General features: G+C 36.3%; 1 protein-coding gene across 4 annotated transcripts; it reads left to right on the forward strand.

Moving 5' to 3' along the window:
• The first annotated feature begins 13,015 nt into the window (after positions 1-13,015).
• Positions 13,016-27,486, forward strand: LOC102682992 (rac GTPase-activating protein 1). Of its 4 annotated transcripts, none has more exons than XM_006636308.3 (17): positions 13,016-13,234; positions 15,312-15,393; positions 17,057-17,259; positions 17,759-17,895; positions 19,460-19,538; positions 19,772-19,825; positions 19,987-20,088; positions 21,057-21,189; positions 21,458-21,609; positions 22,584-22,748; positions 22,865-22,960; positions 23,077-23,275; positions 24,306-24,411; positions 24,545-24,677; positions 25,012-25,138; positions 25,301-25,415; positions 26,019-27,486. In XM_006636308.3, the coding sequence occupies exons 2-17, from the start codon at positions 15,312-15,314 to the stop codon at positions 26,077-26,079; spliced, it is 1,944 nt and encodes a 647-aa protein (XP_006636371.2). In that variant the 5' UTR covers positions 13,016-13,234; the 3' UTR covers positions 26,080-27,486. The 4 variants fall into 4 exon arrangements, with proteins under 4 accessions (XP_006636371.2, XP_015214029.1, XP_015214027.1 ...); XM_015358543.2 differs by having other exon boundaries at positions 13,016-13,166; positions 15,308-15,393; XM_015358541.2 differs by lacking the exon at positions 13,016-13,234 and adding an exon at positions 13,249-13,339 and having other exon boundaries at positions 15,308-15,393.
• Positions 27,487-27,513: the final 27 nt, after the last annotated feature.

The raw sequence follows: 27,513 nt of genomic DNA on the forward strand, positions 1-27,513 counted from the left end.
CTAGTGCTTTTGCTTATGTGAAAATATTTAATTTAATCTTTAGGGATATACTGTATGTTCATCATTACATTGATAAAAATCTTTCAAATGAAGAACTTTAAAAATACACAATTTTTTCTTCTCATTTCACATTAATTAGAAAAAAAATACACAAATAAAAATTTCTGAAAAATAGAAGAGAGAAACACAATGAGTGAATGAGACCCAAAGAAGGCTCTACAGCCAAACAATGTGTTTCCACCCTCTATTTTTCAGTGTGGAATTAACCTTTACTTGTTACTTTGCAGCCAGTGTATACTGACACAGTTCGCCACTCAAACAAATAAAGACTAAGTTTGTTAATTATCCATTTATCCTGTGTGATATTGTAAAACTTTTTAATTTTTTAAATTTTTTTATTTACTTTGAATTTGCTAGTCATGTCAATAATCAAACTGACATAATTTGACTGGGTGTGTTACATAAAATAAATTGATTTATTTGATATTAAAGGGAATTCTGCCTTGTGTGCCTCACTTTAATGACTACATTTGTTTGTTAAATATTTTGACAACTTTGGAACTGTTTGCCTATGGGAATCCTTAGTTTTGCCTTCCAAAAGAGATTAAATATTCAGTGGCAGAAGACAATTACTAACATTGCTGAAAACATGCCACTCATTAAAGCCAATCACTAAACTACATGGAAATATAAAGAGATACATAAATTTCCCAAAGTGCATCACTCCCAATTCAATTAGCATAACTGTCAATTTAACACCCTCAGCTTATGGCCCAGAGTTTGTTGTTAACCTGTTTTCCAGAGAATAAGAATGCAAATTCAAATTTAATGTTGAAATACTGTAACACAAAACCTATTTTGGTAAAAACCAGCCTGTATTTTATTTCAATAATGCTAAGGTTATAATTCAAAGCTTCAAAATTATAGATGATCATTGTAATTAAATTCACTACTTTGATGAAAGACAATACATATCAAATTTATCCTAAGATGAATGTGAAATTGTTTCAAAACTGTCAAATACTTTTTTTCTACCAAATGTCTTTAGTTTCAGTAATAGTTATGCATGCAAGTGTTGCTATTTATCAGGTAAAGTTACACATTTTCCTAAAAGGCATTTTCCTTTTTGAAAATATTCCATTTAAACCAGCACATGATTGTCTTATTTTCAGCATTTCCTGTTCTGTTTTCTAAACAATGTAAATAAGAATGCACACAGAGGAGCAGGTGATTATGCATTCTGCCCAACACTTCCCATCAGAATTACATTTTTATCAACATTGCACCGGGGAGAGGGTTTAAATTAGAGAGCAAAACTCAATTTCCAAACCACAGTGGAATTATAAACGAGAAAAAAAAGATAAACCAGAAATGACTTTATACAAAGGATTCATTAAAATATTTCTGCACCATTCAAGTTGGAATAGGCTCACTGCATTAGAAAGGGGAGGAAATTCAACTTACAAAATTACACATTATCTTCTTATCAAAGGAGCATTATTTTGATTTGTATTGCAAAGCTCCATAAAAAGCACTTAGAATACAACATCCCTTTCCCAAGGCCTAATTCATTCTCTGTATGTAAAAATAACTTGGCTTCCCACTGGCTTTATGTACTCTATGCTTTACAATAAAAACAGTGTTTTGGGAGCTGCAGAGCAAATCCAGCTATATGAATGCATTTCTTTCCACTATTTTGTCATTCCATTTCTGAATACGTTATGTGGTATCATAATGTCCTAATTGGTTACATAAAATTAACTTCATATTTCATTCTTGAATCACCCAAAGCAGTTTTTTTCCAATGTTTTTAATTAACTCAGTATTCCTAATTATTAACAATTATCATAAAATATAATGAATAAAGAACAGGCATTAAATACAGTGGACATTTTCACATCTTGTCTCAAATCATCTTGTGGTCTATAATGAGCATTTATAACATTAATAAGCAGTTGCTGACCATACCTCCTGCTGTCATTTCAACCACGCCCTCTCCTGTTTTCACAGGCTTGTGATTCTGTCACTTTACCAATTTTGATTCTGCTTACAGTATAGGATTGAGCTGGCAGCTAAAATGCAACCTACTACCTGTATCTTAGACTCCATTATCACACTTCTACTCAAAGGCAGCTTCTAGGCTCTTTCACCATTTTGTCCATTACCTTGTCCCTGAAATCTGGTTTAGTTCCTTGTAGGCGTTCAGTTTCTTTCTATTATAGTTGTGTCAAGAACAGAAGAACCGTTACATTAACAGCCATTAAGCCTATCTACTCAGTATGGTTACTACTATCTTATTGATCCAATGACCATACTGGACAGTTTCTTGAAAGAAAGTCAGTGTATAGACTTTAACAACTTTTTGTAGGATTTTGAACAGGTTTCCTTGATGTCTTCTCTGTTGAGGTCTTACTAGCATAGTATACAAGGTTAACATAATATCATTTGATTTGAAATTTTAGTTTTCCTCATTTTTTATTTGCCTTCCATTTTGCTTCACCATATTGCCTGGAAGATGTAAATAGTGTTCTGCATACAATAAACACTGATGTAGTCTCACATAAGCAGCCCTTTCTAGATCATTCCTGCAAACAAAATCCTGCACTTGTCTCCATTTTTATCTTTCTGAAATCCTTTTGCATCTAGTGTTTGCTGCATATCATATTTTGATATAAACTGCAAATTTGATGAGTATACCAGAGTCTAGATCATTTATATAGTTTGTTTGTTTGTTTGTTTTAACCAGTTCTACGTCCATATAAAACTCCTTCAATGCCAATTGCCTTGATTTTAAGAATTAAACATTTTAGGGAACTTTATGGGGACCAAAAGCCTTCTGATATTGTGCATATACAATGTGCTCTGTTTGTATCCAAGCTGTTGCTTGTTCTAAAGACCTCTAGCAAATTAATTAAACAACACCTGCCTTTTCTAAATCCATGCTGACAATCTCCTAGAATCCTGTTGCCATACAGGTAAGCCTCTAGTAGAGTACTAATTAATGTTGGTATAACCTTACATGTAATAAAGGTAAGACTTATTTGACCTGAGTTCCTTGCTCTGGTTTTGTCCCCCTTGGAATGAATAGGTACTACGTTAGCAATTCTGCACGTGTATTATCCCTGTCTCGAGTGACTGCTGGAAGAGTTTTGCTAATGGGCTATGAATAACATCTCTTGTTTCCTAAATTACAATTGGTAGAATGTCATCACTTCCTGGAAAGATGTTTGTTTAGTGCTATTAATACCCGTAACTCACTTAATTCTTCTACACTAATAATTTTTAATAAAGAACTTTGTCTTCCTTCAGCCTGAGGTATGAGGTTGATCTCTTCTTTGGAGAATAAAACAGTCATTTAAAATATCAGTCACTTCCTTTTCATCATCAAACGTTTCACATTATTTATCTCTGAGACACTTTACTTCATCCTTTACAGTTCAAGAACTTTTATTTATTTTAGCCTCCACTGCACTATTTATTTTTTCCTGTCTTGGCCTTTTCAACATGGTTTATCACATGTGCCTGAACTTCATAAAACCCATTTTCTAACTGGATACTGTTCTTTTTTAATCATTTAATATTGCCATTCCTTTCTCTATATATTTTTATTGATTTATTAAACCATTTGGACCACTGCTTTCTCACCTAGAATTTATAAACTCTAAGGATGAATATCTTCTGTGCGTCTTGCAGAAATTCTTTAAACTATCACCATCCATTTTGTCCTGATTTTATATCGATCCTACTCCATTTTACTGCTATCAAACTCTGTTCCAATCCTTCATAGTCTGATTTCTTTAAATTCTAAATTTTTTGTTTTGGACTTTAGGTGTGTAGTAAGGATGCAATTGTTAACCATTTCTACCACTTTACTATCAGCTATTGATTTTTCCCATTCTTTGTGAGAAAAAGTAAAATCTTGCCCCTTGATAACCAGTTCTTCATTAACACATATTTCTATTTTCACTATATAATAATGTACCTATATGTGATGGTGTACTGTATATCCTTACCCTAACATTATACCTTTTGAATGGTTTTCTGAGCAACCTTTGATTCATCAAGGTTACGTCCCTGTGCACAAATGCTCTTTTTATGTACTGTGTAGCTACTCCTCCACCTCTTCTGTCTTTCCTGTCTCTTCAGAATGCAGTGTATCCACTAATGCTGCATTCTTTAACATCACTCTTTGTTAGCCATGTCTCAGTGATTCCAATTACATCATAATTGCCTGCTAATGCAGTGGCTTCTATTTCTTGCATTTCCTAATACTCCTGGTATTTAAGTATAAGCACTTAATTACCTGGTTGTTTGATGTTTTGTTTTTCCTTAGACTTCTCCTTTGAGTCTTTTTTAAACTTTCTTTCTCCTTTCCAAACTTTCTTTAGATTCTCTTTCACCTACATTCTGGTTGAAATGTTTTTGAATGTCTCTGTACATTATTGCCTCTAGCTGACTGGTACATATCTCATTTAGATGTAAAATATGTGGATCATATGCATGACTGAAAGTTACATTTAGAATGTAGGTCTAATTTCATGTTTATATTACCATCCTTGGATGAATAATGCTGTTCATTTCTTTCAGGAAGTCATTGAATGCTGGAATTTTCAAAAGCTGAGCAATGTGAGGTCAGCATTATGTTGTACTGGATAGCAGAAGGAGTACAAGTTACCTTGTACAGACAAAGGAGTGAAAAACAGAGTGAAGGAGTCAAAGCCAATCCAGTATCTCGTTAAACTAGACCTGTCAGGAAACAGTCTCTGCTGTAGAAAGTAGAATAATGTCTGATTGATAACTTGACAACTATCTTGCAAGAGAGCCTGGCATTTCTTTTAGAAGCTTTAAAACCATTATCTAACATCTTGCCTTGCCAAATGTTTCTCTTAAATGGGTACCCCCAAAATCTCTGCTTATTCTTTCTCATTCAGAGATAAGAGTCCGTAAATGTAATGAAAGCTTTTCACAAATGATACAGAAGGGTTTGTTTAAACTGGTTACTGGTAATGTGAAATGGGTTCACCATTGGTACCCTCCAAGATTGAATCAATGCACTGGAAGCACTCAGCACAGCTATCCATGGAAGGTGATGGAAACTGACACTTGGTATTCTGGTGTTGCACACCTAACAGCTAGTTCACAAGCCCACCATACACCAGTATGAGTTTGAGCAGTTACATTATTCATACTACAACCCAGGCTTAGCCAAAAGGGACTAGTATTTGCAATGATGTCAGCCTTTAGTTCTCCATGACTAGACAGCAAAAGACATGACTAGACACCCTTAAAAGACAAAAAGATACCCTATTGAGAAGTGTCTAAAGGAACATTCAACAAAGATTATTGTTTAAGAATAATCACTGTTGTTTTGTTTCTATTTACCTGAGTTACAAAACATTTATATATACTGTACACTGTGCTAGAACAAATCAAAAATGCATTTTTCCTTCATAGGTGTGCTGTAAACACAACAATTGAAATTACAGTCTTAAAGTATATCCTTGCAAATAATTAAATGAGGGCAAAATAAAACTTTGTGATGAGAACACTGATTTACACAGCCCATTGAGCTCATCATTTTCCTGTACATTACATGGTTTCACTAGAGCATGAAGCTTAGTTTTGAAAAAACTTTTCCATGCATTGATAATTCTCTATGTAAAAATGTTTTCTAGTATTTTCCATTCTGTCTGTTCAGCTCCATCTGAAATAGCAAGAGTCTTCCCATTTCTGCATCTGTGGAAAGCATGCTTCAATCACTTATGTGCAGTATCCATTTTATACATTTATCACTTCACTTTTGCTCTTTTCCACATGCTGAGCTGTGTTTCTGAATAATTTGCCAATCAGACAAGTCTGTTTTTTTGCATTTTAATAGTGTTCAACTCTGGTACAAAAGTGTCAGTGACCCAGTAGTGCAGAGGAATTGTGCAGTGTCATACAGCAGCAATATCCCAGGCACTCTGCAGTATTTCTAATGGTCAGTGTTTTCCATTAAACATGCGTAAATTTAAAGATAAAGCGCACAATGAGAGCACAATGTCACATTTGAAGGAGCTGAGCAGAGCTAAATTAGTGTCTGTCAATAAAAAGCGTGACAAAACTGAACCAAGTAATTATAGACCAATATATCTGACCTTTGTTATTTGTAAGGTTATGGAAACAATTATTAGAACTAAACTAGAAGATGATCTATATGGAAACATGTTTCTAGGAGATGGTCAACATTGATTAAGATCAGATAGATCTTGCTTAAGTAACCTGTTAGAATTCTTTAAATAAGCAACTATAGTAATGGACACATAGAGGACACAATATGGCATATTTAGAGCATTAGATATGAGTTTGAAAAAAGTTCATTTTATAAGATTATTTCCCAAATTACAAGCAGTAGGCATTTGTGAAAAGGTGTGTGTTTAGATTAAGAATAGTAGAGACTGTAGATCGGGGTGAACGCTCAAATAGGGAAGCGGTAATTATTTTAGTTTCACTGGGATCTGTACTAGGACCACTTCTGTGTCTAATTTAAACCAATGATCTACACAGTGGTACAGTTTGTAAACTACTTATGATTTTGAAGATCATACCAAAATAGGGTGATTAGCAAATATCATAGAAGAAGCAAATGAAATTCAAAAAGATTTAGTTAAAATTAAAGATTAAGATGTTAACATTGAACAAAACAATAGTAAGACCTCACTTAGAATCATGTGTACAGTTTTGGTCATGGAAGTCCATTTAAAACCCAACACTGTCACTGGCAAGCATGGACAGGGTTGTGAGTACAGGGAACAAATTACTCAGCCATATTGTTGAAACTGGCTAAAATTGAAACTGGATAAATTATTGCAGCTACTAACTACCAAATGGGCCAAAGTAGCCAAATAGCCTTATTTTCCTTATAACCTTTATTACATTTTCATGTTCTTAATTAGCTGTGTCTGGTAATGTTTGGAGACACTAGACAGTATTAAAATTCTCAAAGGGCAAACTGTCCAGAACAAAAATCTGCACATTTTCCAGGGGAGAAAACCACATCAGTTCATGCACTAACATCTAAATTAGGCACTGCAGTATAAAGTGTCTCACATGTTACATAATCTTTACAATGGTTTAAAAATTCTGGACAGAGATTTTAGTATTGTTCATAGCAGAAATACACAGATGGCTCTCTGTATTGCATCATGCTAGCCAATTACTAAGGTCTGCAGGAATGGAACAGATGACAAAGTACAGTACATTCATCCTTATCACAACAACTGAAATGGCTGCATTGCTAAGGAACCTGACACAGTAAGTACGAAACACCCTGCCATTCTGGAGCACAAAGGACAGTCCCTCTCACACTGGTGCCAGTGCACCTTCACCAGAACCCTGCAAAATGTGTGTGCTGCAATATTCCCTCTTATCCATTTTTTTTTGTAAGATGGTGTTAATGTGACATTCAGGCTAAAGAGGGCAATCTGGAAGTTACTGATCCTGGAACATTAGCTGCATTCTTCAAAACAACCACGAACCATTGAAATACTACTACATATTCCCTGCCTGTGTTTTATTATACAGTATATCTTCCTTGAATATGTAAAAAGATTAATTATCTGCAAGATCCTATAGAAATATTTATATTTCACCATCAGTTATGAGTGTAGTTTATTCTGATAATACTTGATACTAACTGGAACCTATTTTGAAAAACTAGAGCTAAAAAACTAGAACCACAGCTGTAGAAGCATTTTTATTACTTTTAACTACATTTTCATATTTTTAATAACACCATTCCTTGTCTTTGTATGGACTCAGTGATGCAAAGCATTGAGAAATAGCAAGACTTAGAAAGAGCTCTATTTTTAATCTGAGAAGGATTCCCATGTCTTATAAAACCTGAAGCAATGTAATGAAAGATGCACTTGTGACACATCCAGTATTTTTGCAAGCTGTTTAATATTGTGGCAATTTCAGGTATATAGTTCATGGCTTCCCAAACCCAATGAAGACCTACAGCAGTTCTGAAATTCCTGAAATATGGTGAAGGATACTATGGTAGCAATATCACTATAGCCGACTTTTTCCAAATTAGCAGACTATTTCAAACATTGTTGAAGTCCTACTAATGTCTCTAAAAGTGGCATAAGGCTTATGTTCTCCCGAGCTTTGTTGAATCAACCAAACACAGCAAATCTTTGCTCAAACACGTTGCTAATCACTGTCGGATGGAACAGCCTCTTCATCATATTAGTTCTACCAGATGACCAGTTACAGATGTGTGTGTATACACAGTGCCCTCTACTGCTAGAAAGTGAATTACAGAAAACAGGCAAAGACGGGCAGTTCTCATTCTAAAATAACATAATAATGAGAAGTTCTAAAATCTTAACAAAGATTATAATTTATAAGCAAAAAGTGCTTTCTTAGGAAAAGTAATATACAATATTTAGATTCAGAAAGATCAGAATTAAATGCTAAATAGATTTTTCAGACTTGTTCTTTCCTAATCTGCTTTGAGCTTCTCAGCCCATTGCCCACGTACTGTATTAATCAGGGGTTGGAAATCTGAGATATGACAGGATTATATATAATGAGTTTATTCCTTGTAAATACAGAAGGGATGCCACCGATAAGCTGCAGGGTCAGTAAGTGGACAGACGTGGGAAAGATCATGTCCAGTATTGCTGCTTCAGAAACAGCTTTAATTAGTTCTGCCTTGGTAACCCAGCCTGAGTCACTCTCCAGAGGCCTTCAGCAGGAAGAGTGCTTGATATTGCTTTTCTATCTGCTGGCCCGGGTAAAACTGCCAGGAACAAATCAATCTGGAAGGAGAACCAGCACATAAACACCCAATAAGGGAGCCTGAGTCTTTCATTTTCACATGTGTCAATGACCTTAAACAAAACACTTGTTTTATTTATTCTTCTTTTCATCTTCATTAGTAGTAATTTCTAAAATACTACACATTAGCAATTTGTTATACAGTACTGACATTTTCTAGCAGAAGTTCAACTTTTCAGTAAGCATAAATAAAGCAATATTAATCCAATCCAATAATATTCTGATAAAAATATTTTTTATTATAAAAATAATACATTTCCATTCTGATATTTAAAACTTGTGACACTGCTGCAGCAACAAACAGTTGCCCCTTACCTCCACACAAATATACAAACTGGCATTTGGGTGCATTTTATACTTGTATCTCTGGAACTCTGTGCTTTGCTGCCCTTAATTCATCAGACTCAAAGAGCAAAGTCTCAGCGGATGAAACACTGGTGTTTCAGCTCCCTGGAGTCCTACTTTGATGTGCTCTGTGCTCTTCATGGCAGAGCCTGCAACAGTTACAAGAACAGCCCTTCCTGTGTGTTACCGTCAGGGTCTGCAGCACGCTCACACCTCCCCGAGATGCACTGCTCCTCCCCTGGTGACTGAACTCCTCCCTTTCCCGCAGCCCTGTGGTGAGCAGTAATGGGCTCTCGGTCCTGCCTCGCACCCTGGTCTCCCGGGATGGGCTCGGATTTGCTGCGCCCTCGCCAGGGCGAGTGACTTCCTGACAATGGAAGGGAGCTGTGCCCTGAAGGGCTCTGGCCCCACACTGCGCAAAGAAGGGTTTTCAAACCTGCATGAACAAATTACTTTCCTGTGCTTTGATGTGCACTCACACAATGGCCATGGTTACTTCAGACAGTAATAGTCTATGTCTGATAATTTAAGAATCAATATTTGTACATTTTTCACCATCTTCCGCACTGAATTATTGAAATACTGCCTTCATATTCTAACCAGCTGCACTTCGGCTTTCATGTGAATTAAAAGAGTGCCTGTGTGTCAAAACAAGGGGATTTAGTCCCTCTTAATTTGGATCCCTGTTTGTACCTCCTCAGGCAATATATCTGTCAACTGCTCAATTTTGTGTTAACACAAAGTGATGTTTTTCAAAGAGGATTAAGACTACAGAATAAAAAAAGGATTTGTTTTGGGACATTTGTTGAGTTGGGGGGCAACCATTTTCCAGACAAACTGCACAGAAAAGTTATATTAACTATCAAAAGCATTTGAATGTAGCACCACCTGGTGGTTATTAATCAAGTTTCCTCTAAACGTAAGTGGTTTTAACTTTTTTCATAAAAGGAAACATCATTGGTAAGCAAGTCTATTCTTCTATTTCCTTGGCACACAATTTCTTAAACCCCAAAGCAAGACATCAAACACACCTATATATTTATATATTTTAAGCATGTGGGCACTGTAATACAATTTGTACTTTGTAGTTATATGACAAAACATCAAACATCAATGGGATGGATCAAGGACGGTCATAACCCTTCATAGCCAGACTCTGCTCTTCTTACTTTGTTCTCTTTCCTCCTTAATCTATTTTAATGTTCATAAACACAGTGAGCTAGTGGACAAATGTTGTCTGAACTTCTTTGATTTTTTGTTGTTTAATATGAGCTATTGGAAAATACTTATTATAGTGAAGTAAATAACTCATGAAAATGAATGGCATTGGTAGTGTTCATAATAGCAGCCACAAAAAAATACAATATGTCCTCATAACTTACTGTCCTCATTCAGTTGTGCATTTGTCAAAAGCTCTGGCCGCCCTGCACCTGTCCCAGGACTCAAGTGCAGGGTGACAGCAGATCCTGGACAGCATGCTAAGGAGCCATGGAAACGTACAGAGATAGATGCCAGTTCACCTGGACAGCTTGCAGACTGCACACAGAAGGCAGCCCAGTCCTGGTCCTACTAGCTGTGAGGCAGCTGCACTAAATGTCACTTCACATGCATTTTTTCTCAAGATTCATCACAGAGCATCGCACAAACATGACCAGACCATTTCTTGCTTATTACTTTCCCTAGGAATAAGGAGAAAAGATGTAGAATTCCTGAGGTAAATTGTTGGTAATGTCTTCCATCCACATCCTGAAAAAAGCTAGGATTTACCTCCAAGAATAAAACTTGATGCAGTGCGAAAAAAGAAAACAGATCCCTGTGCGATACTAATTGTGTTATATTTATCTACATAAAGAATTTAAAGAAAATGTTATCTCTGCTGTGCTACTTGTATTGCCCAAAGGGAAACCATTTTTATTTATATGCAGTTTATTTATGAATCATGTAAAATGGTTCTTGCTGTCTTGTTTAGAGCAACCTTACTCTTAAACACTGACATAACTAGTAATGACAAGTCAGCAGGTTCTGGCTCATGAATTACACTTTATAGATTAGTGAAATTCAACATCCATCCTCTAAATCTATTCCAGTACACTACCTTGTTACAATTTAATTATTAATTAAATTAATCAGTTTAATTATTTAACGGAAGCCAAAAACAATCAATTAAATAATCAAGGCACTGGATACAAAGCCCACTAAAGAAATTAATTGCAAACGTCTCAAATGTGTGCAGGTCGTACATGATGGCTAGTGATTAAACGTACACTATAGAAATCGTTTAACATTCATGGCTTGTGGTTGAGACCTAACCCACACCAAAGGAGAGAGTTAGCAATCATTCCAAGGCTGGAAGTAGCACTATCTGCCAGATTGGAGAAGTGGTTAGAACTCTAGACTTATGACTGGATGGCTGTTGGTTCAAATTCCAGGTGAGCACTGGTGTTGTGCTCTTGAGCAAGGCATTTCATACAGATTGTTATGACACAATGCTCAGATGTGTTAATCAGTACAAATATAAGGCCTTTAGGATAAAGGTACGAGCCAAATAAAGTAGAAGTGATACTAAGAGCACATTTTATACATCTAAAGTAAACATTCAAATTAATCTTTAAGGTATTTCTAAAGTTATAATACTAGGAGAAAACAATAATACTTACAAATAATGATGATACTGAGAGTGAATATACATCTGGGGCAGGGTCTCTCACTCCTGGTTCTTGTAGACCATTTCATCGATCAGCTGTCTGGAAAATAATCACTATTCATGATGTCAGCCTTTAATTCATTTACATGTGTCTGCATGGAAATTAATTTGGCAACCTAGTAAAACTAATTTAGACAGGAATAGGGGAGCAACAGTTTATTAAGCTTGGCTCAGGCTGACTAGAGAACTCTGTGCTAAATGTCTCTACAACAATACAGAGAAAGGCCAAGAGGAGAAAACAAATGCCGTGGATTTGTTTTTTTGTTTTTTGTTTGTAAAGTGTATTAGTATTTTTTTGAAAGAATTAATTGTAAAAATAAAAATGAGAAAATATGATGTTTTCAAACAAGTCTGAGCGACTTGGAGGTCACAGTGTATGGAAACCTGAAGACTGTCTGCCAGGATCTGGACTCAAACTCAGGACCCTGGCTGTAGGTGCTGAAGACTTCACCTGCACATGACACAATGGGCATATGTATGTTTTATTTTAACACTCCTTTAGATGTGCATCATTCGATTAAATAAACAAATGAAGCATCAGAACACAACCGGGCTTTACTGAGGGCTCCAGGTTTTACACTGGTTTGTGAACCAGCTACGTGAAGTTTGATGCAAAATTTCACACTGTACTGTAGGTGTGGCAAGTCTGGAGACCTACTATCTATCACCGTAGGAACAGAACAGCATTCAGAGACCCTCAAGTGTGCATCACTTGTTACAGGCATCTTCAGTTTTAAATCTGTCCTTACTAAACTTTGATTTTTTAAACCAAAGTATCACAAAGGAGGAAGAGACGATAAATGGCTTACAGCAGATTACATATTCCATCTCAGTAGCAGAAGAAGTGGAACACTTTCCTTCTGTTTTCTAGTTCATTTTTACAGCTCCGTGGGGGACGCGCATGAAGCTGCGCCTTACTGATTTTATCACATGTTTAAGTGAGAGCAGCTGGCAAGACAAAGCTGTTAAACCGCGGAATTACTCTTGAGCAATCTTCTACCAGTTGAGTGAACGTTTACTAAACAGTATAAAGACATATTTCTAAACCACCCATTAGCTGAAAGTGTAAGATGTAGAACTGATTTCTGAAGATCATTTATGTTATGCTAGCTAATAAAAACCTAATAGAAGGTGGAGAACCAGGTGAACTAATTCAAAGACACCTCCCCGAGTGCCGCTCTTGCTTGTACTCACTAACTCCATCTTCGCCTGTTGGGGGGAATATTCCCTGAATTACTCACAATTGAGTCTTCAAGCGGTAAAGAACATGTATCGTGCAAACTAATGGAAGGTGAAAAGTCAGCATCTGTAACACAGAAGAAGGGTGTCACGGCGAGTTACTTGTTTCTCTGATTAAAGGTCATAGTGAATCAAATTCCCTAGAACAAGTTGCGCACGTGACGTGCGAATCAGTTTGCAGTTGCTTTGTCTTTTTCAGCCTGTGAATAGTTGCATTATAAGGTTGTAAGTATAAGGTTGTATTATATTTATTTCTAGACTTATCTTAATGAGATGTAGAAAAAAGCTCCTCATATTTCTAATCTGCTCTATAAACGGGCAACAGGGTATCAAAAGGCATTAATGGTAAAATTAAACGTCATTGTTGTTGCAATTGTTAATAACGCGTAGTATTTCATACAGTGCTCACTGAAAAGGTATGGTTGTACTGTATATGGGCTTTCGGTCCAAGAGACCCGCTGAACAGGTGTATATGCTAGGACATCACGTTGTTGGAAAACGAGTTTTCCTTAGATGGGTAGATTTGGTTCTCGGGGACGTTAAAAGGCAAAAAGACGGTAAACTGCGCTTAAATAGATAATTATTTATTGCAAACGAATATTTTCCAATTTTATTAACTTAGTCGGGGGTATCATTTAGGTTAAGCACCAGATACAGTTGTTTCGAAATGTTCAGTGGATGATGCTTTACTATACAATCAAACGTTCACACCCCGCCGCAGAGTTCCTCTCTACTTTCAGAGCTCTTACCGGGGGAGGTGATCGCGCCCTCTAGTGTTCATGGTTTTCAGTACAATTGAGTGAGTCGTCTGGCGGAGGGCTGGCGTGCCGTCTGCTGTAACTATTTTAATCGTCTTTTAAGGGAAAGTTGTGTTCCGTTGGCTTATTCATATTCAGGTATATGCATTATTACATTAATGCATTTTTATGCAACGCATAGCCACTGTTCACTAACGATAAGCCATGATACCGCTGTCTCTCCGGTTGCTGTGTTTCCTAATGTTTTCCTGGGTTGTACTTCTTTTTCGTAAATAAGTTCATTTTTATTTTGTGTTCTTGTTGTTTGGACGTTGGGAGTCCCCATAGCGTTTTCCCTTTGTTTACATAAATTTTGTAGCAGCCCGATTCCAATCTTGATATTCATTAAACCGCATCCTGTGCTCAATACCTTATTATGCCTGAAGAGTGGAAATTGCGATCAATGCCAGCATTCGATTGTGCAAAGGTTACTTCACAGTGACAAATAGCAATGTCATAATAGCTGCTGAGATATATTTTTATTTCTGATGGGCCCATTAAGTTGGTTTGTTTGTAGGTTTGCATTTATTAAATTACATTAATATTTTCATTGTTTGTTTTTAGATGATATCAGTCACTTAGGGAACGTTAGAAAAACAGAAGTAACAAGTTGTCAATAAGTCTGGTTACACAAAGAATGTTTTTTCTTGTTGTTCCTGTTTGAAGAATTGTTTTTGAAGTTATGCAATATTGTCTTGTTTTACTTTAATGCTAATTTAATCCGCCATAAATTGTATGATTATTCTGTAATAATATTAAGTGATTAGAGCCTCAAAGATTTATTTTCATCTTTAGGCCTAAACAACCACTCTAATATCTCAAAGAAAAGATGATTAGTGGACTAATATCTAATGGATGTTTTTCTTCACATAGGATTTTGGAGTAGTGTTGAGAATTCTTTTTCCTTTATGTTTCAGTAAGCATGATCTGTTATTGCACATTGCTATCATTATCATTTTTTGAAAAATCATCTTGAGGACTTGTGATGTCATTGATTTTTTTTTTTGAATGCCATCACTTCATTTCCAATCATGAAGAGTAGTCTGTATTTCCATTAGGAACAAGTAATAGGTTTATTCCATGCTGAAAAGAATAAACTGGTGTTTTACCTTTATAGCCTATGCATGGTGACACAGCTACCCACCTGTATTTCCATTAGTCTACATTAGGATTCCTGTTGAAAAAAACCTTGCTCTTCTGGCTGGTGTTTTGTGATTGGATTCCATTTGATTTATCCAAAGCAGATCTCCACACACACACATATATATATATAAGAATTTTAAAAGAGACAATAGGGAGAATATTTTCGTAATCTCTACATGTAGTTTTTTTAATGATAATAATAATGATTCATATTTTGTTTTTGTATTACAAACATTCTCTGCTTGTTTCACAGCAAGATGGGGGAAACATTTGTAAAGGAGCTGTTGAGTTTGTGTCTCATTAAAATTGCAGTGGATGACAACACAAACTCAGAACTTGGTATGTTTCATTTCTTCTCCTTTAATGTGATTCAGTATGTCTGTGAAAGATATGAAAAAACAAAATAGCTCAACATTGTTTTAAAATATATGGTAATTTGGTGACAATATGTATTGGTAATATGCAATGTTGTTTTCAGATATTGATGTAAGATGAAAAAAATCAATGAATTCACACCTCAGGGTTCAGTCCCGTGTGGATGTGAAATTTTGCTTGGTGTGGACAGATGGCTGTTATTACAGTGAGAAAGGGGCGCATGCGCCTGTAGGTTAGTGGAGATATTAGTGTTTCTATTATTGCCATTTTACTGGTAGAATATTACTTGTCCTTATCTCCAGCTTTTTAATGAACTTTCATTCCTAACACCAAGGTTAAAAATTAGGTTTAGCCTGTGGAGATTGCTTTTTTTATTGTCACCTTGATATATTGTTGTAAAAATAATTAAGTTAATTCCCTCTGTTTTGTAGAGCTTATTAAATTTTAGCAAGGCTGTTTGCTTGTGGACATTGCAACCAAAACTCATTAATTTAGGGAAGTAAGCATTATTTGGATTGTTTTTTTTCATGAAAATCCCCTTTCAATAAGCTTGAAAGGTTTCTTTTGTTCTTAGAAAATACATTTCCTTTATATACAAACACTGTTGTTCACCAAAGCTGCAGTTTTCAAGCACTGTGAGCCAGCTCTATCCTTCAGAACTGGTTTTACTTGCAGTGATTTAAATGAATCAATGAAAATGGGGATTTTGAACAGTTTAAAATGGATTAAATAAGTAATTTAAAAATTCTTTCTTCTTTTTTTTCTTTGCAACATAATCAAAATTATTCCATTCAAGACAACTGTGTGCTACGTGCTTTATTACTGCACTTTGATTCAAACATTAACTACACACCTAATAGGACATTTAGAAACCTGCTGTTACTAGCTTTCTTTTGTTAATACAAGGTAAAATAAGTTGAAGCAGTATACACTGCTCTTGTTAGGACCCAGAAAAAGGTCACTAATTTGTAATATAATAGTTGGACATTTTTATATAAAAACTTGGTTGTGCTATACTTATTGAGTATGTGACAGTATTTCATGTGCTTTTCATGAAGAGGACTTTTTTGGATAGCTTTAGTCTTGTAGATACAGCAATCTAAACTGACATGATATTTTGGGATTCTGTTTGCTTTCTTTTGCTTTGTGTTTTGTGATCTGGGGCTTGCCCAAGGGAATATTGACCTCAATCACGGGTTGTGTCACTAGTCGACTGTGACTATCATTCCCTCAGTGGGGCTGTGCAGTTGGCTGAGCACCACTGAGGACAAGGTGCGACCATTCAGCCAGGACACTCAGGTCTCAGCCACACAGCAAGATTCGGAATTGGGTTTTTTTCAGACATAGTTTTTCTGCTGAATCAAATAAATTAGCAGCCACAGCAAGATATTTTCGATATCTTCTTGAGAAAAACTTAATTCAGTGCCAGATAAATAAGGCCACCTCAATATGATCTCAAATAAGAAATCTATATTGTAAAATGCATACGATTGGGACATTTTAGATGTCATTTTTTTAAAGGAGAATGCAGTGTTAAAACAATCATCATAAGCATGAACAGAGTACATTCCTTTACTGATTTTTGGCATATATTATAAGGCACAAGCCTGTCATCATTTGCTTTCAGAATTCCTCCACGTGGTGAAGAATTATGAGGAAACTAGGAAAAAATGGCTGCAGTCTGAGCTAGAGCTGAAGAAGTATAAAGAGCTCCTGATGAAGTCGGAGTTGACAAAATCAGCACTAGAGGTAAAATTAAAACATGCTCGCAACCAGGTTGATGTGGAGATGAAGAAACGGCACAAAGCAGAGGCTGATTTTGAACACCTGGTAAGTTACTAAACAGAACAAAGTCTTTCCCCACTATATCATTGACAATAAATCTGCATTTTTGTGCATTAAGACTTTTTTGTGCGTGTGAATCTGGCAACAATTTAAGAATATTCTGTTTTAAAGAATAAGTCCTTGGATTGCTGTAGTAAAAGAGGAAGTTCGGGGCTTAAAGCTGTGTGAAAGTTATCGCATTTCTCTACCTTTGCCAATGGCAAAACCAGCTTAACATTGTTTTGAGACATTTAGAAAGGAACCTTTGGTGGTTAAATGTGAAATTTTCTCCTCAGTCAGATTGTTTTAAGGACCTTAACCATAGAGGATGAATTAAACCAAAACCTCTTCTTGCAAAAGATATACAGTAGGTATGGAGTTGTCCTCTTTGTAAGAGTAAGCAACTCATGATGTATATACATTTAATGTCATTTGCAAGTAGGAACAATTTACACATTGAATTAGTATAGAGCATATTTTTGTGTGTGATGTTTTTTAATCACAGGAAAGACAGATGCAGCTGATTTGTGATGTTTTAATGCATGATGGCCAGTCTGGTGCTTATCTAAATGAAGAACAGAAATTTGTGCTGGCCAACTTCAATACGAGAAGATCGGGTGTCACTCACAATATGGGCAGAAGGTAAAACTCTAAAATTTATAACATCAGGGGTTGGCTTGTATCTTGTCATTTCATTTCAAGTTTAATGCTTTTATAACCTTGTAGAACTTACTGACTAATTTAGTGACTAATTCAGAAGGTATCTGAATTAGTTGCTAAAATGTCAGCCAACACATGATTCTTGGTTTATATTTCCACTGTCTTTAACTTTTTAATTCTCTGTCTCATTATTAGACATATCAAATGAATAAGATGTTGATATTTTCCTTATCCTTTATAATTGCAATTAACTGCATCTCTATTAAAAAGGGAGAACTTAGATGTCACTTGATAATTAACTGATTGGCCGGAATCTAACTTAATTTTGGCAAAAGATCTATTGGTCTATAACTTTATTACAAGATAATTTATTTGAAAATAAGCTGTATGAAATAAGATGAGTTCTTCTATCCATTCTTGGTTCTTAGTTGTTGGTAGTACTGGAACTGGTTTGCGTACCTAACTTTGTTCAAATTGGGCACTGTTCCTCCTTGACACAGTTGGCTGTTTACAGGGCTCCGTTTTGCCCCATTGTTATTAGTTCCTAAATTTCTCCATTGGCTCAGTTGTAATTTCTATGATGTTTAAACTCAACTATATGTTTGCATGAAACCTAATATCAATCAAACACTGTCAGCATAGATGATGTTAGAAATGGATGCAGCAAAGATTTTAAAACCAGATCTGACAAGTTCCAAGATATAATAATTATCTCTTCCTATCAACCGTGTCCACTTCAGTTCGACAATCGACAGTTTTGGCATTAGTCAAAATACTCACGTCAGAAATCTTTGTGTCATCTTCCATCTTGTTTCAAAAGCAAGTGCAGTGTGTGAAGGTGTTATGAACATTTTTCATTTTTGTAACTGGATCAGATGTAGAAAAGCTAATCCATGCATTTCTCTTTTTCTGGCTTGATTATTCTAATACAGTGCTTGCTAATGTATCCAAATGTGTTCTTGCCAATTTGCAATTTGTTTAGAAGTCGGCTGTTGAGATCTTAACTAAAAGTAAAATGCATGAGCACATCTCTCCTGTTTTAGCTTCCTTAACTGGCTCTCTGTGGATTTCCGAATACGGTTCAAAATAGTACTGTGCAGCTTTAAGAAATTACATGATTTGGCTCCTGACTACATCTGTGAACTGTTATCTCCCTACACATCTGCACATCATTTGCACTCTTTGGACTCTGGCCTTCTTTAGAGCTCCCAGAATGAGGATCCGAACCCTTGGAGACTGTACTTTCTGTACTGTTGCTCCAAAGCTCATATTGCATCTCTCATATCAGTTAGCACTTTTAAATCCTGTCAATTTTCATACACTCGATTTTAATTGTTTTTTTCATGTTTTTACATTTGCAATGTTTTAAACTACTTTAAAGTGTCAATAAAAGAACTATATAAAATAGCTTCGTACTCATTGAGTGAGTATAATCTGAGTTTTCACTTTCAAGGTCTGCTATATGGTATACTATGGTATAAGTAGTAACTTTAAGTATAGTTTTGGTTTTTAAAAAAAATATTTCTATTTTTGTTTTGTTTTTCAGATTATCTGTCATTGATGAATCCGGCAACTCATTTCTGTCACATTCAGATATTAGTTATGACCGAACAGATGATGACCTGGTAGAACATTTTTTAATTTTTAAGTCCTAAGCCCCATTTTAAAATTCCTGATACAGAATATATTTCAGGTGCTATTGAATGTGATTGAAAGGGGAGGATTGGTTAAAACATGATGGTGGTAATAGTTTTGAAATGTACTGTATGAATGTAAGTTGTCTACTATAGTAGCCAAAGTAAACACATTTATCTTAATATTTATAATAATATTAAAAACCATAAATGCTGTTTTGTAGGATCTGGATACTTCTGTGGTTAAACCACTTAAATCAAGAGCCCGAGAGAAAAGGGTAAGCATTGTCTGACATAAGAAACAAGTAAAAATATGGGCTACTTGTGATGAAATTGGGGAGAGGGAGAGGAAGCCTCATATTAATAAGCACGGTGGGACTTGTAATATTCTTATAAACCTGAAAACACCTGTGTGTTTGTTTTTATGTAACTCCTCCAGCGCTCCTCTCTCGCTCCGGGGGTTGGGCCGCCTCTTCTCCCTAAGCGGGTTCGAGCCGGAGGACGATCAGGTGACTTCTTAGGAGGAAAGGCAGCTGAAAATGTAAGAAGAAATTACTTGTGCTTTTCATATCATAGGCTGTTTAAATGAACAAACACATCAGAGAAAAAGAGGACAGATATGCTAAGATAAGCTAAGCATTTATAAAATGTTTGTGTCTTGCGAGTCTGTGGGCGAATAGTAACAATACCTGGCTCGACAAGCAGTTCATGGGTCCAGGATGTTCTGTGCCCACGAGCTCCAGCTGCTGCAGTCACTGAAAGGACACAGTAGGGATTCTGACAGAGATGCTGTGTTGGGTTGAGAGAATGATGAGAATGAGAATCTGTGCTTTTTATTTTAGTGCCTTTACCTGTTTTTTTTCTAATCTTTATTTCAACCTTTAGAAAGCCGAGTTTTAGCATCCTATCAAGCGTGTACAATGTGTCTCGTTGAATAAATGTAGTGCTGCTATCTTGAATCTCCAGAGAAGGTGACAGCAAAAAAGCACAGCCTTCTTGCCCTGAGGCGTTGTTACATGGCACAGTTAGCAGAAAGTCAGCCAGCTGTTCAAAAGGAGATGCTGCCTGTGAAAGAAATTCTTTCATTAATCACCTGATTATTCCTGAACTTGTATCTTTTATAGACAGGGGGCAGCATGTTGTCACTTCTTATTGGAAACTTAATTCATCAGGCCCCAGGCCCTACACTTGTCATCATTCTCGCACTGCCTGTGTCCTGGTGTGGAGACGCTGCTGGACCAGGCATGATCAGCTTCTGTGACGCCCCTTCCTATTGCTGCACCTTAACATTAATCGTCCCTTGAAGGAACACAAGCTTTCACACTGAAATTAATTACCCTGACTTCAGTCAATAGCCCTGAATGTGATTATAAGAGACTCATTAGTGTTTGATAATTTTCATAATACCATTTGAGCTTTGGAATCATGATTAAATATATTATTGTGTGTGAAATGTAATCCAAGGAGAGAACTATGTAATGCTGAACATGGAAGTGTTTTGTTTTCCAGGTCCACTGTGAATCGATTGTGACAAAAACTACCGTGACTCTGCCCGAGGACAGAGGTCACATTCAGACTGTGTCTACTATTGAGACACTGCCTCAGAGGTCTTTCAGAAACCAGCAGATCTCCTCTGTAACAGGTGCTTATTGATATTTGCTTATGTTTTTACTGGCAGCTGCCCATTCTGTAACATTGGAATTGTAGAATTAAAAACAGTACAGTACAAAAACTGTAAGTGTGACATACATATGTATGCTGTTGATAAAGTGCTCTGAAGGGGCACAAACATCAGAATTTAAAAGAGTTTAATGTTTAATAAAATGTTTTGGATTCTGTGGTTATTTCATTATTATTCTAAATCTCAGTTTTGTGTAGGACAATAAATTAAGAATTTTAGTCCCTTCCAGAGCAAACCACAGTGTGGGCTGTTGGGGAGGACACAAATGGAGGAAATCTGACATGTGTCACTGAGATGGAAATAGATTCGAACATTAAGTTTCAGAATGTTCCTGCTATCCCTGAAGAAAAAGGATCACGACACACATTTATTTCTAAAACGGTGAGACCATTTTTGATTCCTTTAATATTTAAGTGACTTCAACTATTCATTGCAATCCTGCTGTCACTGAATGAAACATTTTTAAATATTAGGTGTGGTGTTAAAAGTTATGCATAATAACTTAACTTTCATTGTTTTTAATAGTAATTACTGTACCAGGTGGGTGTTATGCAGCTTAGTGTCTGTTCAACTTGTATGGAAGTGGGATCAGAGTACAATCTGTAGCCAAGTGTTCCTTCTGGTTTAAGTTCTCATCAATACATTGTTTCATGAAGTTTGTTCTTGAACTGTTTCAGTTCTGCTACAAAATGAAAATGTTGCCTTTTGTAAAAGCTAATGAGGCTGCATTTGCAGTTCAGGGACAGGGTATTGATCTTCTGTATAAGCCAACATAATTGACCTATAAAGTTGCACACATCGCTTAATGCTCTTCTGCTTTGACTTAGTCATGGTGGACATCATGCTGCAGGAATGTTCTGCTCTTGAGTGCTCAGCATTTTTAAGCAGTCAAATGGAAAACAGGTTAACTGTCATAGAAGAAAATTTTTTTCAGCTTCAATTTTGTTTTCTGTTTAAATAAACTTTTTTGGGGAAAAAAAAGGTTCCTTCCTTTAGAATCTCCAGCTTTGTACTGAACTCACCTCACTGATGCAGTGCTCATTCCAGAGTGACGTATAGTGTTACAGCTGTGAGTCCCACAGTGCCTATGGTGGAGATGGCATTGCTCAGAGGAAGGGATGTAGGTCTCGTTGGTGTCCAGCAAGCCACACATGAGCTGCTGGTGTGCGACGCATGGAGGTCAACCCTGATCTGTGCAAGCCAACTCAGCCCAGTTACGTGCAGGTATTTAGGACCTCAGCTGGTGACGTCTGAGCTGACCGCCACAACAAGCACTCCTCATTCCCTTCTCAGTCCGAGGCATTCAGGAACCCCTTCTCCCCATCTTTGAGCAGATTCCCCTTTTGTCGTCTCAGGTTATCCGTCCTGAAGCTTGTATCCCATGTGGGAAGAGGATCAAGTTTGGGAAGATGGCTGTGAAGTGCAGGAATTGTCGGATGGTGGCTCACCCTGAATGCAAAGACCTGTTTTCCCAGAGATGTGTGCCTAGTGTCTCGGGCCCTTCTGCTCAGAATTTCAAGGTATTGACTAATTTTAGCTTTGTTCGTAACATGTGCATAGTGAAATGTTTGTTCCTTATCTGCTTTTTTTTGTTGCAGCTAGCTTTGAGTTGTTTTCAAATCCTTTGTTTTTCCAGGGCATTTTGGCAAATTTTGCTCCATCGACTCCTCCAATGATCCCTCCAATAATTGTACAGTGCGTAAATGAGATTGAGAAGAGAGGATTGCAAGAGGTGACTCCTTTCTTACCCTAGTTCTTTTGGATAATATTTCCCGATCTATTTCAGTGATTGCTTGTTGGTTAAAAAACCATGAAGAGATCCGTTAATTTATTTTCTTTATGATCCAGATTGGAATTTACAGAGTGCCTGGCTGTGAGCGAGTTGTGAAAGAACTGAGGGAAAAATACCTGCTTGGGAAAGGGGTAGTTTCACTTAGTAAGGTGGATGATATTCATGTCATCTGTGGACTTCTCAAAGACTTCCTGAGAAAACTGAAGGAACCCATTCTTACTTTTCATCTTCACAAGGTGTTCATGGATGCGTGCGGTATGAATTTTTGTTCCACTTACAGATATAAGGCAATAGTTATGAGTGGTTTAATTGCATAACTTTGAGTAATGAGCTCTGTTTACAATTATCTGCAGTTAAAGAATAAAGTCCCTTCAAGCAGCCTGTTAGCTCTCAACTCAAAAGAGCTGCTCTGATCATGGCTTCCCTTCAGTCTCAAAATCATCTTCTAAGCCATAAAATGAACTGAACCTTGTAATGACTTTCAGCTTTCCTGAGAGTGTGACATGTTTTTAAACAACTAATTCAAGATCTATTAGGCTTCACCAGAGAGGAAATGCACAGGACATGTAGGGTAACAGTTCCAGTTAAATGAGCTTTCACAAGGTGAAATTAGTAGTTGAAGAATCCAGTTCAAACTGCCTTTGGGTTGCAGATGCCAAATAATCTCCTGTAGGTTTTGTGAAAGAGTAATACTTACAGTTGGTGTCTTTATTGAAATCTAATAAAGCTAATGTTTTCTTTAAGCTCTTCTTATCTTTGTACTGCACCTTCTGACCAGTTACTTATTTAGCACAGAGATTATAACCCATTCAATTTATGTCCACTTACTGTATTTTGCACCAGTCAGATTTAATCTTGTGATAATGAAAGCCAGCTTTCAAAAGTATACATTTTCAGTTTGTCTGAATCAGATTTAATGACTCCAGGGCATCAGCTCTGTTGCTCTATTTTTTTAAATTAAAAATTGAAATGGGTATTTCAAGGAGTCAGTGTTAATTTCCTAGGCTTTTAAGTGTTATAGCAAATGCTACAGTGCATTAACATCCTCTATGCAGCACAGTATCAAAACTGACATTTATTGAACCTACACTCCAGCTGCTTCAGAAAATGTATATTTCTAATTATCAGTTTTTGTATTGGTGCTAAATGGTAGTATGCCAAATTCAATACCCTACAACATAAAAAGGAAAAAGGGAATACATATTTAATTATGTGCATTAGTTTTCTCTGCTAAAAAGAACTAACCTTTTCACAGCCTCTGATGCTCAGGTACTGTTCTTCACAGAAATTCTCGATGATGATAACAGTATTGCAGCGATGTGCCAAGCTACAGGAGATCTGCCGCAGCCCAACAGAGAGACACTGGCCTTTCTCATGCTGCATCTGCAACGGTGAGCTCCCCCCAGAGCGAGCAACACAAGCAGACTGAGCACATGCTATTCTACCTGCCATGAAGTCTAACAATCTGCTTTTAACTCATTGAAAGGTTTGTACTGTTAAAACAATTTTAAATTCCTTCTCCAGAGTGATGAAGAGCCCGTTCTGCAAAATGGACCTGAACAATCTGGCCAGGGTGTTCGGCCCCACCATTGTTGGGCACTCTGTCCCAGAGCCATCCCCTATGATGATAATGAGGGATACGACACTGCAGCCGAAAGTAGGTACATGGGGAAAATAGGTCATATAAAATTCAATTTATTACATTTTTATACAATTTTGGGAACATTTAATATAATTTATGGAAATGTAATTAAGACTGTAGTGATTTTAGTTTTTTTCTAGATTTTAAACCACTTTAAATAAACCAGAGTGGTATATTTTTAAAATTTGACATGTTAAAACTACAGAACTATTAAACATTTTGATACCTTCAAATTTTTAATGTAACCAGTCCACATGATCTAGCACTGTTTTTACATGACACTAGAGGCATGTGTTCTAATAGTGATGATTTTCACATTTCATTACAAAAAATGTGTTTATGTGATTAGGTTGTTGCTCGTCTCCTGTCCCTGTCAGAAGATTATTGGAAACAGTTTATTATGGTGGAAAGTGATCGGATAATTTCATCTGTAGTTGATGCCAATATCAATAATGATAGCAACGCCATGGAAAAAGGTAAACAGCTAACCAATGCTACCTAATATTATTCTAGGTAAATATAGTGTAGTCTGTGAAACCAGCTCAAGATGAAACAGATTTGATCTCATGCTAATGACAGTAGAGTAGTTTTCTGTCAATTTCAAACCAGTTTCACCTCTCTACACATTTTTATATCAGATCGCCTGTTTAAGCCCTTGACGTCCCCAGAGATGAGTGGTGCTTTCAAAACCCCCAGCTCTGGCTCTCTGAAGGGCAAATTCAAAACCACTCTGGGCACTGCTCTAAACCAGCCGTAAGTCCTTTCGCTTTCTCTCCGAGTGCTGTCTTAAACAAAAATACAGGAATGTGCAACTCTTCTATTTGAAAAGGAATATAAAAGCAGAAAGGTTTAAAACTGGGTAGTACTGAAACATTGATATTGCTGTAGAGATATGATACTTCCAGAGTTTGTTTTTTTGAGGTACTCAGTTCTTAATAAGACTTGAAGATTTCTGCAAGGCATTTGTATTTTCAGTTTATCACTCAAAACGGCCTCTTCAAAATTTTTGGAACCTAAAAAGAATTACCAACATTATATTCTTCACGTTAATCGGGTAATTTTTGTTAGTTATGGGCTTTATTATAACAAAAGCCAGGAGGCACTGTGACCCTCTGGACATGAGTTTAATACCCCAGCTCTAGCTTTACCTTAACATAAGGAAGCCCAGCTCAAGGCCTGGAGGGTCACAGTCCAGCTGGTCTTGTGTTCTTTGTATCTCTTGCATGTAAATTATTGGAATCAGTTTAACCAATAAGTTCAATTAGGTCGATAAGGATATGGCTGCAATAAAAACTAGTCACTTGACTCTGGATTTGTGCAGTACAAGAGTTATTTTAATGAAGTGCTTTTTTTCAGGTTCAACAGCAAAACCAAGACTGAATCTGGCAGAAAAAAGTTTTTTACATCCCCAAACTGATCCAGCTGTTTTTTTATTAATGAAAAGGGGTTGGGTTGAGGTGTGACTAGGTTTTCTTTTGACTATAAAATGTCAGAAATGTTTCTTAGGGGCTTCTGGAAATAGCGTGAATGCTGCTCCAATGTTTAATTATGACATTTTGAAGGAGAGAGGCTCTTCGAAGCTGCTTATTCTTTTGGTGGTTTCTAAGAATAAATTTGTTGGATTATTTTGAATGTAATTGTAAAGTGCATCAGGGATCTTTAGCCTTTTATCTTCCAGTCTGTCCTTTCTGCTGCTGCACATTATCAAAACTAACAGCTCTTTGTTGGTAAATGGAGCTCCTAAAATTAGCTGTTTTCAGGGCAGCCTCTGCATCTGCCTCTCTAAAGGGCTCTATTTGTAATTTATTGCTGGCAGACCTTAAATAATGGATTGAATTTAGTAGTAGATGAGAATCTTGCATTTGTACTGAAACTAGTTCCTTTTTTCGTATAGATATTTATATTTAATATTACTTGTATAAAGCCATTTTCAAAAGTAATGACATCCTTGGATGGATAATCATTTGCAGTGTATATATATATATTTCAGTCATATATGAAATATGATGATTCCTGATTGTTTCTAGGCAATGTTTATTGCATAAATACACTGCCATATTTATCAGATTTTATTGCTATGAAAGAGGGAAGAGGAGTGAAGGGGGAATCAAGGACGTACAATATCAACAGCACACCATCCTTCAAGCTTTCCTGGTACCTTTCAGTTGGAATATTTATAAACTTGGAAACAATTTGTGTTAAGCCATTTTGAATTTTCTTATGGTTCTAATGAAAACATTTAAATTTAGTTTTTCTGCTATGCCCTTGTCACAGTGATTTATTAATCACAGTTCAGTATCTGCTGAACAAAATAGTTTCAAGTTTAACATTTGTAAAGACCTTTATCAGACTTGAAGAAAACCAGCTTGGTACTTCAAGATACCAGGAAGACTGAAATATTCAAAGCTATTAAAAAAATTGAAAGTACTTATGCATTAAAATATATTCTGCACTTGGTCAGATTTACTGAACATAAATACCTTGTGAATATGTATGGGAATGAATTAGTGTGCTGTGCCATGGGGAAAATCGTATTTATGGAATCATGCACTGGAAAGGAACTGAAGCACTTTGTAAACCTGGAGTGTTCAAGTAAGTGAATTAAATCTCCATCTAATATCTGCATCTCTGATCCTCGCAATATTTATTCTATAAAAAAATATAATGAATTTGAACAGATTTTTGCACCATGTGGAAACTTATAGCTTGATTACATTTATTAACATTACAGTTGGCTGATATGCTTCATACAACACCCCCCTGGGAAATAGCACAGGCCCATTTTCTCTTTGAAGTTGCTACACTCCTGCTTTGATTAACCTCCACTTTAGCATTACCCTCCTGAAGCTAA

The sequence above is a fragment of the Lepisosteus oculatus genome, chromosome 12, assembly GCF_040954835.1.
Source record: "Lepisosteus oculatus isolate fLepOcu1 chromosome 12, fLepOcu1.hap2, whole genome shotgun sequence".
NCBI lineage: Eukaryota > Metazoa > Chordata > Actinopteri > Semionotiformes > Lepisosteidae > Lepisosteus > Lepisosteus oculatus.

Bases quoted from the DNA above. Each gene is read 5' to 3' on its own strand.
- LOC102682992 (XM_006636308.3), top strand. From the start codon at position 15,312: ATGGGGGAAACATTTGTAAAGGAGCTGTTGAGTTTGTGTCTCATTAAA. The intron at 20,089-21,056 runs GTAAGAAGAAAT...TTTGTTTTCCAG, and splicing joins GAGGAAAGGCAGCTGAAAAT to GTCCACTGTGAATCGATTGT. The intron at 25,416-26,018 runs GTAAGTCCTTTC...GCTTTTTTTCAG, and splicing joins GGCACTGCTCTAAACCAGCC to GTTCAACAGCAAAACCAAGA.